General features: G+C 41.2%; 1 protein-coding gene across 1 annotated transcript; it reads left to right on the forward strand.

The window, feature by feature from the left end:
* Positions 1–12,581: 12,581 nt before the first annotated feature.
* Positions 12,582–17,328, forward strand: LOC104254598 (leukocyte elastase inhibitor A). The gene is made up of 7 exons (XM_059836240.1): positions 12,582–12,749; positions 13,184–13,246; positions 13,840–13,974; positions 15,272–15,389; positions 15,687–15,829; positions 16,589–16,756; positions 16,924–17,328. The coding sequence occupies exons 1-7, from the start codon at positions 12,582–12,584 to the stop codon at positions 17,326–17,328; spliced, it is 1,200 nt and encodes a 399-aa protein (XP_059692223.1).

The following is a 17,328-nucleotide window of genomic DNA, read 5'->3' on the forward strand; positions in this document are numbered from 1 at the left end:
CCAATACCGTGGTAGAAAGGAGTAAGGTATAAACAACATGTTGCTATCAAATGTCACCAGCATTTCCTGATATCCATAATCTTGATCCCAAGGTAAAACACCAAGCTGCTTTGGCAAGACTACTGGAAAAAATTATAATGGGCCTTTCCTGTTTAGAGCTCTTCTATAACAAGAGAACAATACTAATGGAGCTTATTTCATTCTTATTTCATTCTCAGCCATGAAAACTCTCATTGGAGTTGGGTTGTCTAAACAGTTGGGTGAAGTGCTGTATAAATAAGAAGTCCAAAATGATACCTCCCCTCTTCAGCTGTACGGCAAGGCTGGTGGTGGGACCAGCCTCCAGAAGGTGTTGCAGATCTTCCTCCCCAGCCATCAGGTCCCAAGCCAGAGACAGCTCGGTGCTGAACCCGCCACTTCCCTCCCACATGTCTGCAGCAACCACATCTCCAGTGCCTTAACACCACCATGAGGGGAGGGTCTTGGCTGCCATGTTGGCAGTGAAACCCACAGGTCATGTTCATGTCCTGAGTGCAGCTCCACACAGATGCTGGGCATGGAGATACGTAGCTGCATTTGTCCCTCACTCTTCTCAGACACCCTCTCCAGCCCTCCCTTTTGGGAAGGACCTCTGAAGTGACAAGAGCCCTTCCCACAGGGGCAGAGACACAAAAGGTGTCCCTGGGCAGAGGTAACAGGTCTTCCCATTCAGCACAAGGGAGAGAAATTCTTATACTCTCCGGTTGGTCCTGCAGGGTTGTGGTCTTTGCCTGGCTGTGATTCAGGAGCGAGCCTTTGCAGTGTGATGCAGCATCTCCTGAGGGAGTGCCGGCTCATCAGTGTTGTGCTGTAAGGGGTCCCTAAGGGCACCAGCGCAGTCCCGTTTCCCTGCTGTGCAAGTTCAAGCCATGAACACCTTCACAACGAAGCCAGCTGTCTGTCTGACGGTGCCTGGGCAGGTTTCAGGGGGAATCTGAAAACCCTGCAGTGACGTGTTGTCTGACCACAAAAAGTTGGCTGCATCTCCTTTGTCCTCAGCTGTGCCATGCCTGTGTGTTTTTTCTGGGGACAGATGAATATTGCTTTCTTCCCTTTTTTCTCTCCTGCTGCAAGCATCGTGTGTAGACAAATTGTAGACCATGTGTAGACGCATGGTCTGGCACATTGCATGCCATGAGTGCGTGTGGTTTTCCAAAGCTTGATACATTTACAGCAATGAACTACAGCTTAGAAGTAATTTTAACTATAGTAGTCCTGTTAAACTGTAGTAGTTTCTTGAACCATATAGTGTGGCAACAATAAACGTATTCAAAGTGTTTAATTGGTCTGGCTTTTTGAATCTTGATTTGAAAGATGCCTTAGGTACTCGATGCTTTTGAACATCTTGCTACATGTCTTGTCTCTTGCCTGTTGTATTTCACCCATGAACTGAAAGCACAGTGAGGTGTAATTTACAACTTCCAGGAACTTAAATGTCCTCCACCTGCATTTGTCTGACTTGCCATTCTAAAAATAATAATGGATGCAAAAGGTGGGGGCGGTTTTTAGTACCAGTTGGGAAACCTTTAAAAAAACCTCCTCCCCAAAGCTCTGGTGTTTGACATGTGCCTGAAAAACCACACTCCTTCAAGACCACAAGACTTTTGGCCTTGGAGGAAGATTGTTCTAAGTCTATAATCTCCCATCCTGCCCGTTCTACATCCCTCTGCCTGATGAGTGGGAAATTATCTTACTAAACGATAGAGGGGGCAACCACTGAGGGGAAAGGCTTTCTCAGTCCAGAATTTCATCATGGATGAAAGTCCCTCTAAGGTACTATATCATCCAAATAATATTTTCAGAATATATTAATACAATTGTCTTGTATCTGTACTGGGGTGCACTGAGTGTGACTGGGATGGAGCTAACTTTCTTCATAGCAGTCTGTATGGTGGTCTTTTGGATTTCTGGCTAAAACAGTGTTGATAACACTAATATTTTGGCTGTTGCTGAACAGTGCCTGCACAGCATTGAGGCTTTCTCTTTTTCCCACTCTGCCCCTGTCCCCAGCAAGTAAGTTGGGGGTGGACAAGAAGCTGGGAGGGGACACAGCCAGGACAGCTGACCCAACTTGGCCAAAGGGATATTCCATGCCATATAATATGTCAGCAATAAAAACTGGGGTTGAGGACGAAAGGGCGGTGGGGTTTTTTTTGCTTCCAAGGTGTCCGTTGCTCAGAGATTGACTGTGCATCAGCCTGCTTGTGTGAGATGGTGAGTGATTGCTTTTGCATTGCTTGTTTTTTTTTCCTCTTTCTTTTACCTATTAAACTGCCTTTATCTCAACTCACTTCTTTTTTTTTTCTTTTTTGCTCTTCCTATCCTCTCCCCCATCCCTTTGGGGATGGAGGTGAGTAAGCAAGTGGCTGTTTGGGTGCTTGGCTGCTGGCTGGGGCCAACCCACAACACAGGGTTTAACTGCAGTTTGTCAAATGTGGTAATATAAAGGGGAGTATTTTAAAACAGCAAATACATGGCAATTTTTTTTGTTTTATTTTTCTTGCATGGTATTCATAGGTTTTAATATACATTTTATAATATAACATGGAATAGGGAGCTGAGTGTTCTTCTATGCCAAAACTCACTTCAGGTAAGGCCCTGAATCATTAAGGTTGTCTTTACTGATTTTCAGTGATAAGAATTGTTATCATCTAAATGTATTTGTGCAGTTTACTCAGTTTGCTTCTGCATAGCAAAGCTCATTTTCTGTCTGTACAGGAGTGAATGAAGCACTGCAATAAATGTAGGGTTTAGGGAATGTTAGTAGCTCCAAAGTTTGGAAACCTGCAGTCCTGGTTGTTGAGATTCACAACTGGGACAGAGAGAATGGAGCTGTACCGCAAAATTAAATTGAGTGTAATTCTGGTCTCTTCTGCCTATACAATTTTCTGCACTTTTACACAGTGTGCACTTACAAGCTATTAAAATATCAGTGAACTGATATAGGGGGAGTTATGATAGGTTTACACCCATGAACAGAATTCAGCCTCAAGTCTCCAGCTGAGTTGCTCAGACACCTGTGCCTACCGGGAATAAAAAAGGGCCATCATGAAGGCTCAATTTAGAAATGAACCCACACTGTTGTGTCTCTCCATGTAGCAGAAAGGCAGACAAAGGGAGAATATATTTATAAGCACATCCTGTAGCTAGTTTCCAAATACAGGGGAAAAAAATGAACCACGTCTTAAATATATAGTAAATTGTAGCTCTGCAAATGAAGACATGTAATTGCAGGCTTTCACCACTCTCAAATGAGAAGGCTTGCTGGCAGGATCAGAGCTTTGAAGTCACCCCACAAGCATTTGATGGCATTCCAGCTCCTGTTTACCTTCTGTTGCTTAGTGGCAAAGTTTACTTTGTACAAGATGGAGGTTTAGGAAATGGTACTTTCCACTAGCAGCAGCAGTGGTTGTGTGTGCTGCTATACCACAGGGACACTGATCCACTGGCCCACAAATAGAGGGTTGTGTGGGAAGCATTGTGTCATGATTTCCCAGACACCCTTAATGTCCCTTCATCAGCATTTTATAGTTAGATACCTGCCTTCATCTGGAACAGTGTGAGACACTTCTGTGTGTGAATAGATTTCACATGGGTGTCCCAGGTCAAATACCAAAGCTATTGGACATCATGTTCTGTCAAGGCATTCTTGTTCGCATCCAACAAGCACTCAAGACCAAAATAGCAGGGGCTACTTTGCATATTCTGCATGAAATAATGGTTCATGGAAGCATACTGCTTTAAAGTCAGCTTTTCTCCAATATCTTATTCTGTGTAGTAAAAGTATCTTGTTTTATGAAGGTTGTTGGTACGCGATACTGGTCACAGGTTCTACATTAGATTATCCATAAATGTTTACAACCAGCTGGGATACCAAGTATCTGGTATTCACAAGGTGATGTATCTGGGTTAAAGGCAGGCCAGAAACAAAGAGGCTGTCAAATTTTATTTAGGATAATATGAGGCAACAACTTCATCAATGGTAAAAATCAGTGCAACTGAGAGAAAGCAGAACCAGGAGAGATGTAGAGAACTTTATTTTCAGGACAGTTTAGTAGTCCTTGGTTACCCCAGGCATGGAGATGGGGAATTTGAATTGCAGAATGATGAAATTATATTTTATACAAATTCCATGGCAGGATGGGGAAAACATACTGTTTACACATCCACTTTATTCTGTGGCCTGAAGAGGAGTCTTTTTCCATGGGAACAAATTCTCTTTTCAAACCTCCTCTGGAGCTCAGTCTGTTTACATAGGCTGAAAATTTGACCCTGTGTTTTCACCCGCCAGTTCCTCACAGGGCTTGGCAGTATTTCCAAATTTTATTTTGTTTTCAGAAACTCAATCACTAACAATATGTGCACAACATTGGCTATCGCTTACACTCTGCTTCTGGCCCACAATACATCTGATTTCACTAGATGTAAGGACTGGCAGAGCATCCTGACACTAACTTTTATGCTAATAACATATTAGACTAAAAAGCAACTGCATAATTTGACTAGCTATGGAAATCATACCACAAGGATGGTCACGGGAATGAGAAAGAACAATTACTTTTAACATCCAGTCTGATGGCCAAAAGCAATACCTTTCTCCTCAGAATTGTGAAAATTATGTTCTACAGGGCTGAGCAGCCCTGAAGGGCGTTTCAGGTTTCCAAGTCCATAATTTGTTGAGGTAGCTCAGTAGCTAACAATACCCACAGTGTTTTGGGTAGTGTGATTAGTGTAGTAACAAGTTCTTGGTCACAAGTACATCTACAGTAATTACATTTTATGACCAGGGAGACACTGGCAAACACTACATCTTGTGCAAAGGATAAATTGACTAATAAGTATTTGCATGACTTGGCCAGTAATATATGTCAAAGTTTAAAGATGCCTGGATGTAACTTCCAATTTACAGTCAGGACGATTTAGGACAGAGATGAGTTTAAACTCCGGGGATAGGGAAGCACTGAAGCATAACAGAGGCTTGGAAACTCTTTGTCTAGAAGCTTCTAAAAATGGGTTAACAAACACCTATCAACTGTAATCTAGACATCTTTGATCCTGCCTTAGGGCAGCAGATGCACTAGACAATCTCAAGGCTCCTTCCAGCCACACATTTCTGTCATTTCCAGTGAAAGATAATTAATAGCTACACGGAGTTGCAAAAGAACAACAGAGATTTTCTCAATGTATCTGTTCAGAGTTATTACAAGACTTGTTGGTGGGAATAGATCTTTCGTTCCTTTTTCATACATGTTACTCTTAGAAATTTCATTTGCCATATGGACAACAGATTCTATTATCAGCTTCTTCTATGCTAAAACCATCGCCCATCCATTGTATTTTCCATGGTTGGGTACCAGAGCCCCAGAGGAAGGAGGCTGCACACCATGTAGATTGTGGCCAGCGGGTGAATGCAGATTTCACAATAAATGTCTCCCATTTCTTCAGGTACAAAATGTTTCCAAGCAGTCCTTTGTTCTTTACAACTCAGCTCCAAGAACAATGTGAAAATGAACACCGGTCTTTGTTGAATGTGTTGCGTTCTCCAAAATGTTTAGGAATTCCTCACCAAATTTCATTTAAATTAGCACTGTATGAATTCTTGTGTTAATCCTCAATTCTCTGAAGATATACCTCGTTCTATGATATTACCTATGTCTCTATCAGTGATGAAACAATGTTTGTGATGAGAGTTTACCACTATCCAACATCCTCAGTAACATTGAAAAAAGCTTGAGGATTCTAAGGAGAAATGCTTAAGTGATAAACACCAAGGAATTTCCTTTTCACAAGTGCATAAACACACCTAACTCTCTTTTCCATCACTTGAAGCACCCCAAAGTCCACCAGAATTATGATAGGCAAGTTTCACTTCGAATTTGTGTTCGGGGTTTTCATCATTTTCTGGGCTGCAGAATGACTAGTTTGGAGGATTATCAGGGCCTCAGCGATGAAATAATAAGAACTTACGTCTGGAGAGACCACTGCAATATCATCTATTGACTGTTGCCTAGACTGAAATGTCAAAATCCTGATGTTTCATCTCAGCAGAATTTTCATTCATGCATACATTTAATTGTTAAAAAAAAATGTAACCAGTCGCTACCTTTGTAGGAATGAACTTCAAAATGCAAATCAACGCCTTTTGCACTTTCAAAAATCCCAAAAACCAGCTCAATTGCATGAAAATATCTATTAACTTTTTCAGTGGTTAATCAATATAGAAAAACAGCCCCTTTTTTAAAATGCAAAGGAAGATTTCTGCTATCTTCATCACTGCACCCCACAATGCTGGCTGACAAGAAAAGCTATGCATTGAGATGGACAGAAGTTTAACTACTTGAGGTAGAGCTAGGAGAGGAATATTTATGGACATTCTGTATCTCACAGCTTTAAAAAATGCTACATTTTTTATTTAGGTAAAAAGACCTCACTTACAAAATTATTTAAACTGCCACAAAGGAATGATATCCAGAGATACTGTAAATGAGATCAGTCACAAAGCCTGGATCAGCTGGCATTATAAAATAGGTTTATCATGCAGAAATATTTATCTGTCTAGCTATGACGCCTTACTCTGTGGAAGCCAGTTAAGAAGACACATGCAGCCATCCTTGCTTACAAATGCAATTTCCTGTTAGTTATGGCTCATGAGCAGGTGAGAAAGGGTGTGAGCAGAGAAGGTACAACAGGCAGAAGTGGCTGCATTGCTAGAGCTTTTTTGGGATGCTGATGAGGTAAGTGAATCAAAGATGAAGAATTTTTGGATGCTGTTTTGTATCATTTCTAAATCGCCCTGAAGAGTCAAGGGGTCCATTGCAATCATGGAAAGACTTCTGGTGCAGAAAGAAGTTCAGGTGGAAAAAACTAGTGCTGGGCTCACCTCTTCCCCAGCAAATTGAACGACCAGCGTGAGGTGGCCCAAGTCTCTGCAATGTTGACGCTCATCAATTCCTGCACTCTGTTGCCAATAAATTCAATATTGGAGAGTCAGCAGACAGCAGCGCAATTTAGAAAGTGATACTTGCTTTTCACTATGTTCTTGAATCATACAGCGTGAAAATCACAGGAATTAATGTCAGACTTTGCTCACATGGTGCTTCCCAAATGAGCTGAGACCATCAGCAACATCTGAAGTCTCTCCCACTTCTTCATCAACTTCAAGAGTTATTTTCTGTCATGCTAAAGTTGCTGTGCATCACCACAGATGCTTTATCACTCTAATTGCTCTGATATTATGTATAAAGTATGTTATTTTTTGTGATGCTTACGTAGCAGATATCTGGCAAACAGGGTGGGCCCTCTTGGTCCTTGGCCCAGTGAAAATCACAGGAGTCCTTGTTTTGTTCTTACTATTCAGTAGCCATAATTATCCAATGGTACCTTTACTCACAGGCAACCTCAGACACATCAGGTACTCTGTAATTACCACCTGAGCAGTTTCAGAGTGGTAGCAGAATGTGCATTTTGTCAGATGAAAGGGACAAGAAGAGCCTTTTCTGTCAAGCTTGAGATCAGCCTCTGGTTCCTCCACAAGAATCTGCTTCCCTGCTGCGTCCTGCAGACACTGACAGCAAGGGAAGCATACAGCTGCAAATGGTGAGAAAAAAGCCAAGGGAGAACTATAGCCATCCAGGCTTACTGCAGTGTGGCCACTTGCAGCACAGAATAATCACAAGGGACATGCTGATGGTCTGTTCTGTACAGAGTAAGTCGTTGCTTCTTGCTGTGAAATTGTGTTCTGCTGATCGACATCGCTGAGTGGACCTCTTGTTCTGCATTTTGGCCTTCCTATGCTTACCTCATCCATGTCATCAGAACTCTGCAATTTATAGATCACATAGAGAAGTCTTCATTCCCTTGGTCCTGGCCCCAAGGCCATCAGAAACAGTAATAGAAAAGTCCCTGGCAAGTGAAGGAAAAGTTTGAGACTTCCAGACAAAATGACTGGAAACAGGTAAACAGTGCTGAACAAAACTTCTCCCTAAGGATGTGGCACTATTTACAGTCTTATCTAAATGTGGGGATCTTTAGGGGTAGGAAGCAGCTCAGTCTGTGATCCACTCCTCTGTGCCTGAAAGCAACTTTACCATGACAAGCATCTGACCACCAGCTAAAAGGGCTGTCTTTGAAATCTGCATTCTCTCCAGAGTAGTCTAACTATCATCTGAAACAAAATCTGTGACTTCTTTTGTACTTGCAGTGCTTTCACATCTTCATCTTCCTTTCCACACAATGCATCTCAGCAACTACTTCTCTGTAACCTTTCAAAAAAATCCTCCTGTTATTTATCCTTTTCTGTTAGGAGGCTTATCCTTGGAAAGGAATAAAGAGAGATTCCCAGTTCTGAGACTAACATGACCATCTTCAATCCTCTTAATTTTCCTCTGGCCAGCAATGAACCTTTGCATTATTCCAAGAGCAAGAAGGGAGTCACAGGGCTGAGAGGGGTGCTGTGAGTCCTAGTCCAGCTCCCTGTCCAAAGGCAGGATGAACTATAGCTTTGTCTTTCCCAGCAGGCATTTGCCTACTGAGTCTCCTCAGAACCTACAGTGCAGAAGATCCTTCAATCTACTTGAACGAAAACTCCCATGTTTCCCAGACATTCCCATTAAAGAGCTATGCCTGTCTCAACCACTCTCTAACCTGCATTATACTAACCTAGAAGAGCAGAAAATATCAAAGGAAGAGACTAGAAGAACAGCAGAAAATGTCCCTTTCTAGGAATTAATGCCAGTCCAGATACTTCATTAGTTATAATTTAACTACTGACAGAAAATGATCCCTGTGAAACAAACCTCCATGAAATGGAGCAATGGAGCGACAGTTAATCTTCAGGATAGTTCAAAATGTAATAGGAACAGAAGTACCTAAAGAAACAGAGAAATAACAACAACAAAGAAACTTGTTCGTTGAAGACAGTTAAGAAAAGAGCTCAAAAGTATCAGAAAACTAAGCAGGGCTAGGAATCTAGTGTTTCACTCTACTAGCATATTAGATAACTTGAATTTTGTCTTGACAGATTCATATACAGAAGAATGACTTTTAACGGGACTTGTAGCTCTAGCACACACCCCTGTGCCTAAAGGACATGATTTATTGTGCTCCAGGATTGTAATTTTACATTTACTATATTAACTGGGATTTAAAATTGCCAGTATTCCTGAAAAAGAAATACGTAGTTGTGTCTTGCTTCTTGAAAACCATTTCCCTTCTTCTATTCTGGGAGATGACTGAATGTTACTCTGACTTAGAGCTGTTGCACCTTGGTGCTCCTGCTTGCATACTCTCCCCTCTTATATACCACAACATTTTTCCTTCAACTATGCTATGCCTAGTGCCAAAAATAAGAATGCAGAGAACAGCCCACCACTGCAAGAAAGGGAACAGCATCTGCCTGGTTCTGCTCTGCAGTTTCCTTGAGGCGACAACATGAGGAACAGGCTCAGGAGCTGGGTTTTGAAGTTATTTCCTTGACAGAAACCAGGAAAGCAGAACAGACACTTCTTTGGGAATTTTTCTTGCCAAAAGAAAAAAGGCAAGCAAAACCAGACTCCACAGCTTTCTTCCCTTCAGGCAACATCTGTGTAGGTCCAACCCTCTTCTCCTCAGGGCTTGAATGAACAGCGCATTTTTAATTTCTATTTCCTCCAAGAAAAAGATATGAGAAAATTCAAACCGGAAAGGAAATAAACTCATGAGTATCTTATGACTGGTATGAAACTGCCTACAGAGCTTCCTAAATATCAGAGAAGCTTAGTATCTGATTGGGTTGATATGTAAGTATATGTTAGTAGCCTTAACTAAGTACTTCTTACAAAACAGTGTTATAAGCGTTTGCGCTTGCATACACTCATACACCCACACACCATATCAACCTAAATGTGAAGGAAGATTTTTTTGCAGGAAAATAACCCCAGAAACATACTACTTCTTATAATTAGGTTGCTCTGTCCCTGCTATGCCTTGCTGAAGCAATATAAGGCAAGGACTGGACTTCCTCAGGGGCACTGATAAAAATGACGAGTATCGAGAAGTCCTGGGCTAAACTTAGCTGACACATCAGTGTCTTGGAAAGCCTGCCTGGACAAAACTCATCCAGCTCTCTTGCAAACATATCTGCAGAATGCAAGGTTTTGAAAGAAGACTATGTGGACAGGGATAGCCTCTCTATGTTTTGCCCCTTGTGCCACAAATGCCTTCCCCACTTACAGTAGAAATATCAGGAATCCCCAGGAGAGGAACAGGACTCATTTTACAGTTGGACTTGATGATCTTAAAGGTCTTTTCCAACCTAAATGATTCTATGATTCTATATTTCCACCTGGAAAAGGTAAAGAAATGCAGATGATGCATGGGGAGCCCCTAACTGCAGTGTCTCTGCAGGAAGCATAGCATCCCAGGTGCACCAGAGTTAGTCTGCACATGCTGTGTGGTTGATACGAATGCACACAATCTGTGCTGCATCACTGCAACAACTGCAGAGTGCTCAGCTGCAGCATACCCCATGTGCACACTTGGCACAGTCATGCTGTGCAAGAGCCAGGCCCGCTCTTCTAGGATGTCACACAAATGAAACCAAGCTACTGTTTGTCCAAGCTGTTGGATATTCAACAAACTTTGGAATAAATGCCTAAATTCCTCTTCTCCATTAAGGACTAAATTTCCAGTTGAGGAAGAAAACAGGCAGAGAAAAGTCCCTGGAAGGGATCTTTAAGACAGGTCTTCAGAATCACAGAACTGGAGCAGTCAAAGGGAATTGCCCTACCTCCACTCTGGAACCACTGCCTCATGTCACAATTGGACAAATAGGTACTTTTATATTTTGTATTTTTCCTTTCCCTTGCTACTGTGTCACCTGCAGGGGTTTTAATAATTAATTTCTATTACAAAAACATACGTGTTTGCATTCTGTGGTGCCATTTCTGACTGCAACACAGATCAAATTTTGTAGAGTTTATTTTTTTACAGGTAAAAAACCTGAAAACTCATTTGTTTCTAGGTGTTTTTTTTCTTTTTTATAGCTAGGTAGAATTTTTTTACATCTCAGTACACAGTTGAAATGGTGACTTCTTTCTGAACTCCTGGGCATAAGGCAAAATGCAAGATTCCACAAAAGGTCCCCTAATTATACTAACTGCTTGCAACAGACAGGAATGTGATTCATCATGAATGAAAATTATGCTGCCACTGGGAGTGGCAATGGCTTTATATCCCATTGCTCCAGAAGCCCTGTCGTCAAACTCAACAGTCAAGTTGACACCATCAGTCCTGAGGAGAAGGTAAATATCTCCCTGACGTTTAATTCTAACCTTTACATTACAAATGAATGTGTAAAGATAGATACGTGCATTGGTGATGTACATATCTGCTTAGCACATATATACTGTATATAACATATTTTGAGGAAGTGAGAATATTTTCAAGATGCTGTGCAATGTTTTGGAATACATTAAAATGCATGGGCTGTGTGACGAAGCTGTGCTTAACTTGCACAATGGCTTTACCAAGTGTGTTTCTAAAAGAAGATTGAAACCAAACCTTTTCCCACTTTTTCTGCATGATCCAGATTGGTAATTTATGAGAACAAAATCTTTCTACACCATTCCATGTTTTAAATATTTATACGGATAATTTAATTCTTCTTGTGTCATGGGGGAAGGTATCTTCCACATCTGTGGAGCAAGTTATTCAACCTCCATAAGAATCAAACCAAAAATGACTTAGAATAGTGGAAACTCTAAAATACTGAACTGACTTTCTAAGGGATCAGATGCCTCTGCATCACTTTACTGAATAAAGACACTGGGAAAAGACTTTCATAAGAAAGGAACGCCCTCCTAGGTGTAAGATGTGAAGAGTTTTGCAGAACATTCAAGATTATCTGCTAGTAATAATTGTGATCATAACTGAAGTATATCTGGGAAAAGAGTTAAAGCTGCAGATAAAATAAAAAATATGACTGGAATTTTCCACTAATACACAATGTGCCTTTGTTGAAAATCCTGCTAAGTGAGCCTATCTATAGTTGAATTTTCTGTTGAATGTTCATTAAGCAACCAGCCTTAGAAGGAGACAGTATGTGAGGCACAGCTTAATACGCACAAAGTTTTTAGAGAGAGACGCAGAGAGTGAGGTATGATCAAGGGTTGTAATTAATAAGCGCTATGCCCAGAGGACTTGAGGCAATAAAGATCAGGACATAGAGTGAGCTCGGACTGTGGTTAGGACAAGGTTAAAGCTAAGTGACAAAGCCATAGCTATTGCTTGAGCTGGAGAAACAGCTGAACTCAGAATACTGTTTCTGGAAATGTGTTTCTCCTGCCATTCAGGGTGCTGGTTTTCAGATGAGTTGGTTCAGTCTGAAGTTCACTGTGAAATCCCAGACATGGCGAGTCAAGACTCTTCCGTAAAGTGCTGAACAATTCAGCCATGCTGCTGTAGAAAACCTTACTGTGCTCTACCAAGGCATCTAAGTTTAGCAGGCCTAAGGATGAGAAGACTAAATCTTTGTTTCCCTTGTTGCAGGCGATCGCAGAGCCACAATGTGCTCTCTCAGCGCAGCCAATGCCAAGTTCTGTCTTGACTTTTTCAGAGAACTGAGCAAAATAAAAAGAAATGAAAACATCTTTTTCTCCCCACTAAGTCTCTCAGCTGCCTTTGGGATGGTTGTCCTTGGAGCTAGGGGCAGCACACTGAAACAGATTGAGAAGGTGGGTTTCCTTTGCTCTGAAAAGGGAATGGTGACAAGATATGAGCCAAGAGGCTGATAGTACCGTCTGATATAGTTCCTAAGCATCCAAAGGTCTGATGTGCAAGCATACCTTTAAAAACCCTTCTCTTATGCTATTCCTTATACCAAACTTTTTCTGACTACACACTATTACAGTAATTGATTATTCAATGAATACATCAGTGCTAAAGAAAGTGTTTTGGAGGTACCACTCCAAGAAGAAAGTTTTAAAAGATGTCTTGAGCTCACCCTCTATGAAAACTTCTTGTTCACTTGCAATGATCTCATGATAAAGGACAACTGGACTTTCCACATTTACTCTCTCTGACTGTGTTTTGGGATAGGCTTGCAACACTATGTTTTAGCTTTGAGGCACCGTCACTCAGCTGCATTCACCCAACATTTACATTGCAGGTATTTCATTTCAGTGACGTTTTGAGCAGTACAAGCCAGGGAAACAGATACCCTTCCGAGAAGGTAAGACACAGTTGCAGCTGAGATGAATCAATGGGCGCCGGTTTCTCAGCCCTTTTCCTTGCAAACCATCACTTAATCAGAAAGCACAGCGGGGCTGAGCTGCCTCTCTGTCCAGATTTGCAGACCTGCTTATTACTGTTCTTTCATTAGTTATTTAAGGGGCCTTGTGAGATCACACATTTCAACAGCTAAGCCTTCTCCTTATCGGTTTCTAACCAAAACAGCAGTACCAATCTAAAATGTGAGAAGTGTTTAAATTGCCACCCGCAAAGGTTTGTCTACCGGGCCTGCCAAAGGCACCTTGGAGCTTGCTTCTTCCAGGCTCTAAGCCAGCGGACTTCAGCTCAGTGTGCGCAGAGTGATCACTGTAGGATACAGCGTGATTTGGAGGTGGACTGCTGTGGGCCTGAGGGGGATTCGTTTTGTCGTTCTGTACATCTGGTACGGGAGGAGCTGGAGGCAGTGTCTTGATGCAATATCAACTGAGTGGAGTCAGGCTGCTCGTACAGAGGGAGGCTGCACTTCACCCTCAGGTCCAGCTTTGCATAGGAAAGCTCAAGCCTACTAAGAAACTTCTGTTTTCCTGTTTGAAGTGTGAAGAAGCTGGAGCTGGAGGATTCCATTCCCAGTTCCAGGCTCTGTTAGCTGCAGTCAGTGAACCCAGACCAGGCTGCTCTCTCACCATTGCCAACAGGCTCTTTGGAGAAATTACTTATCCATTCTTCCAGGTAAGTGGCCATGGTGTCCATTTCAATGGCTTCTGGGAGTTACGAGCTCAGCAGAATTTCTTCCATCATAAAGTGCAAAGGGAAATGAAACACAACGGTGCTGTCAGGTTGTGCTTCCAAATGACTGCACTCCACAGCCCTTGCAGTGAGGAAGCCTTTCCATCTCAGTTGCCCAGCGGTTAGACAGTGGGAACAGCAGAGCACTGGGAAGCCATGACTTAAAAGCTTTTATATAACGAAACAGATCTACAGTAACAGCTCTCCCTGGCTGTTCCAGAAATTGTGGTAGCACTAATCACCATCATTATATCCTTGCCACGCACACGTGGTGTGTAACAGAGCTGAGGCTTGCTGCATCATTTCTATCCAAGGAACGAAGCTCTGTGATGAGCAAAAGACTTTTTTTCTCCTCCAGTGTCTTCTTTGTTTTTAATAAAATGTTTGTAGTCACTCTTCCACCTTTCCTTCAGAGCCTATGCGAATATGGGACTCTCTGATTCCTGCTGCCTTTTCAAACAAGGCTTAGAAGAAAGTAGCATCTTTGAGATTTTTGTCAATTAGTCTAATTTAAGTTGAATTGACCATCTCAGAACATTCCTGTGGAACACTGACAGCCTAGGCAAGGCGAGTGCATACAAGTAATTTCCTCAGGAAACCAGACATAAGGCATTTGTGAGAGTATTGCTAGGAACAGTGCTGGTTTATCTCTGTAACCACCTTTCTCTTTTCAAGTCAAGATTTCATCTTGCTTCCAAAACTTTGCACTCTAGGTAAAGACAGATCTTCAGAGCCAGAAAAAGGTGACCAGCAGCTTGGAAAAGTTTTATACTTAATACAGTTATAAGTTTTACAGTATATGTATCTACACAGAGTAACATATATACACACACACACACATATCTCATTGTGATATTATCAGTCCTGGTTATTTGTTCAAAATAAGCCAACCTTCTTCATTTGCTGGTTGGGGGAAGACAGGCAGCATAACAATGATATATAAACTTAAAGAGAGGTATTAAGTTTTGGTCTTAGGTATTTTTTACTGTGATGAGACATTCCTGCTGTTCAGTACAGCTTGAAAATACAGAAAAATATATTTGCAAATATGACTTATTATAAATAATCTCTTTCTAAAAACTGCATGCTTGAGTTATTTCAAAGAATTTTTTTATATATGCCTGTTTTACTCATTCCTTTCTTGCCGATCTAATACATGGAATTATGTTGAAGCCATGAAATTATCAATCTTAGAAAAATCATGATGTTGTGATAAAATTCTTTCATTTGTACCTTCCAGCAATACTTGGATTCCACAAAGAAGTTCTATCGAGCAGAACTGGAACCAGTCAATTTTAAATACACTGAAGAAGAAGCCAGAGAGAAGATTAACTTCTGGGTGGAAAATGAGACAAAAGGTAAAGAAAAGTATGTGCAGGTTGTTTGGTTTGCAATCCAGCCAGTTAGGAATATTTTGTCTGAATTTCGGTTTCCACCTTTCTTTTCAAAGATAGCAAGACTTCTATGTATTAAACACTTACTGCATTTTTTTGCTCAATAGGAAATAAATGTAGGAAGAAGTACAAAAATGCCTTGAGTTGTCTGACACCATTATACTACTTTTCAGATTTACAGAAGTAATTATTAATAGTCAAATGCAGCTGATTGATTGCCTGAACAAAGTAATAATTCTTTTTAATTCATTATTTTAAAAGGTAAAATCAAAGACCTATTTGCTGCTGGGTTTATTGATCCCTCCACTGTACTTGTCCTGGTCAATGCTATATATTTTAAAGGAAAGTGGGCAGGAGAATTTAAGAAAGAAGACACTAAGGAAGCATATTTCCAACTGAACAAGGTACAATATGGGCAGGAACTGAAACAGCTGGGGGATGGAAATCAGACGTCAGTCTCCTGTAACAACAGATGGGAGCTTTCCTCCTCTCTGTTATCCCAAGACAAAACACTGGTCTTCAGCTAGAACAATGGAAAGCTACATCTTCTCTCCAGTTTGATAACCAAATATGTAATTCTTTCTATCACTTCCCATCAGAAATGGCTCTCGTGCAGCTGAGATCCTGGCTGGGTCAAAGTCACTGAGCACATGCACTGACTTTGTTGGGGATTTCGCACCTAAGGATGCTGTTTCAAAAACAGTCTGCTTTTCAAACTGAATTTGAGGATTCTGTTCCTCTACTACTATTTACCAACAGACAAGTGTTTGTTTTCAGGAAAAAATGAGTTACAGACAAATTATCTCAGGAGAATGTATACATTATTCATGAAGAATTTAGATACATGGTTGCATCAGATGCATCAGTTTCCTCATCTGACATGCCAGAAAAAAGAATGTCATAGCAAGGGAGTTGTGAGCAAAGTAATTGGGCACCAGTAGAAATGGAAAAGGAGATTTTATGATTCTAAAATGGATAACTTCATTGGAGCTACAGTTAAGAAGTAGGAACACATCAGTGCTCCAAGTAGATTAAATCCATGACCAGTGTAAATAATGTTTTCTGGACTGAACGCTAATCTCAACACTGAAACAATTACAACCAGAGTGATCATTTCTGTATTTCTGCATTTTCTGCTTAATATATTATTTCATGTCTTCCAGAATGAGAAAAGGACAGTGCAGATGATGTTTCGAGAAGGTTATTTTAACATGGCCATCATAGAAGAACTGAAAATGAAAGTGATAGAGCTCCCATACTTTAAGAATGAACTGAGCATGTTCATTCTGCTTCCTGAAGTTGTCTGTGAGGACTTTACTGTTCTAGAACAGGTAATACTTCTTTTTCTCTCTAGTAGCATACGTAAGGGGCTACAAACAGAGCAATAATTTAACATTGCTCCAGTGTGGTCAGAAGACAAGCAGGAAAAAACGAACCTTATTATCTTTTCCTTCCATTCATTATGGTGTCAATCATTACTGTTAATACCACCTTACAGCTTGAAAGCACTCTCACATCTGAAAAACTAGCAGGATGGACCAGCTCGGCTAGGATGCAACAGCTGAGAGTGAAGGTGTATCTGCCCCAGTTCAAGATGGAGGAAAGTTACATTCTCAACAAAACTCTCCAGAAGATGGGAGTGATGAATGTTTTTGACTGGGGAAAAGCTGATTTGTCAGGAATCTCTACAAAAGATGGTTTAGTTGTGTCCAAGGCCGTCCAGAAGTCATTTGTGGAAGTCAACGAAGAGGGCACTGAAGCAGTTGGTGCCATGGGACTTGTTGCAGTGCCTCTGTGTCGCCCAATTTCTTATGAGTTCAAAGCTGACCATCCATTTCTCTTCTTCATCAGACACAACCCAACCAACACCATTCTCTTCTTTGGAAGATATTCTTCCCCTTAA

Source organism: Gavia stellata, chromosome 3, assembly GCF_030936135.1.
Source record: "Gavia stellata isolate bGavSte3 chromosome 3, bGavSte3.hap2, whole genome shotgun sequence".
Lineage (NCBI taxonomy): Eukaryota > Metazoa > Chordata > Aves > Gaviiformes > Gaviidae > Gavia > Gavia stellata.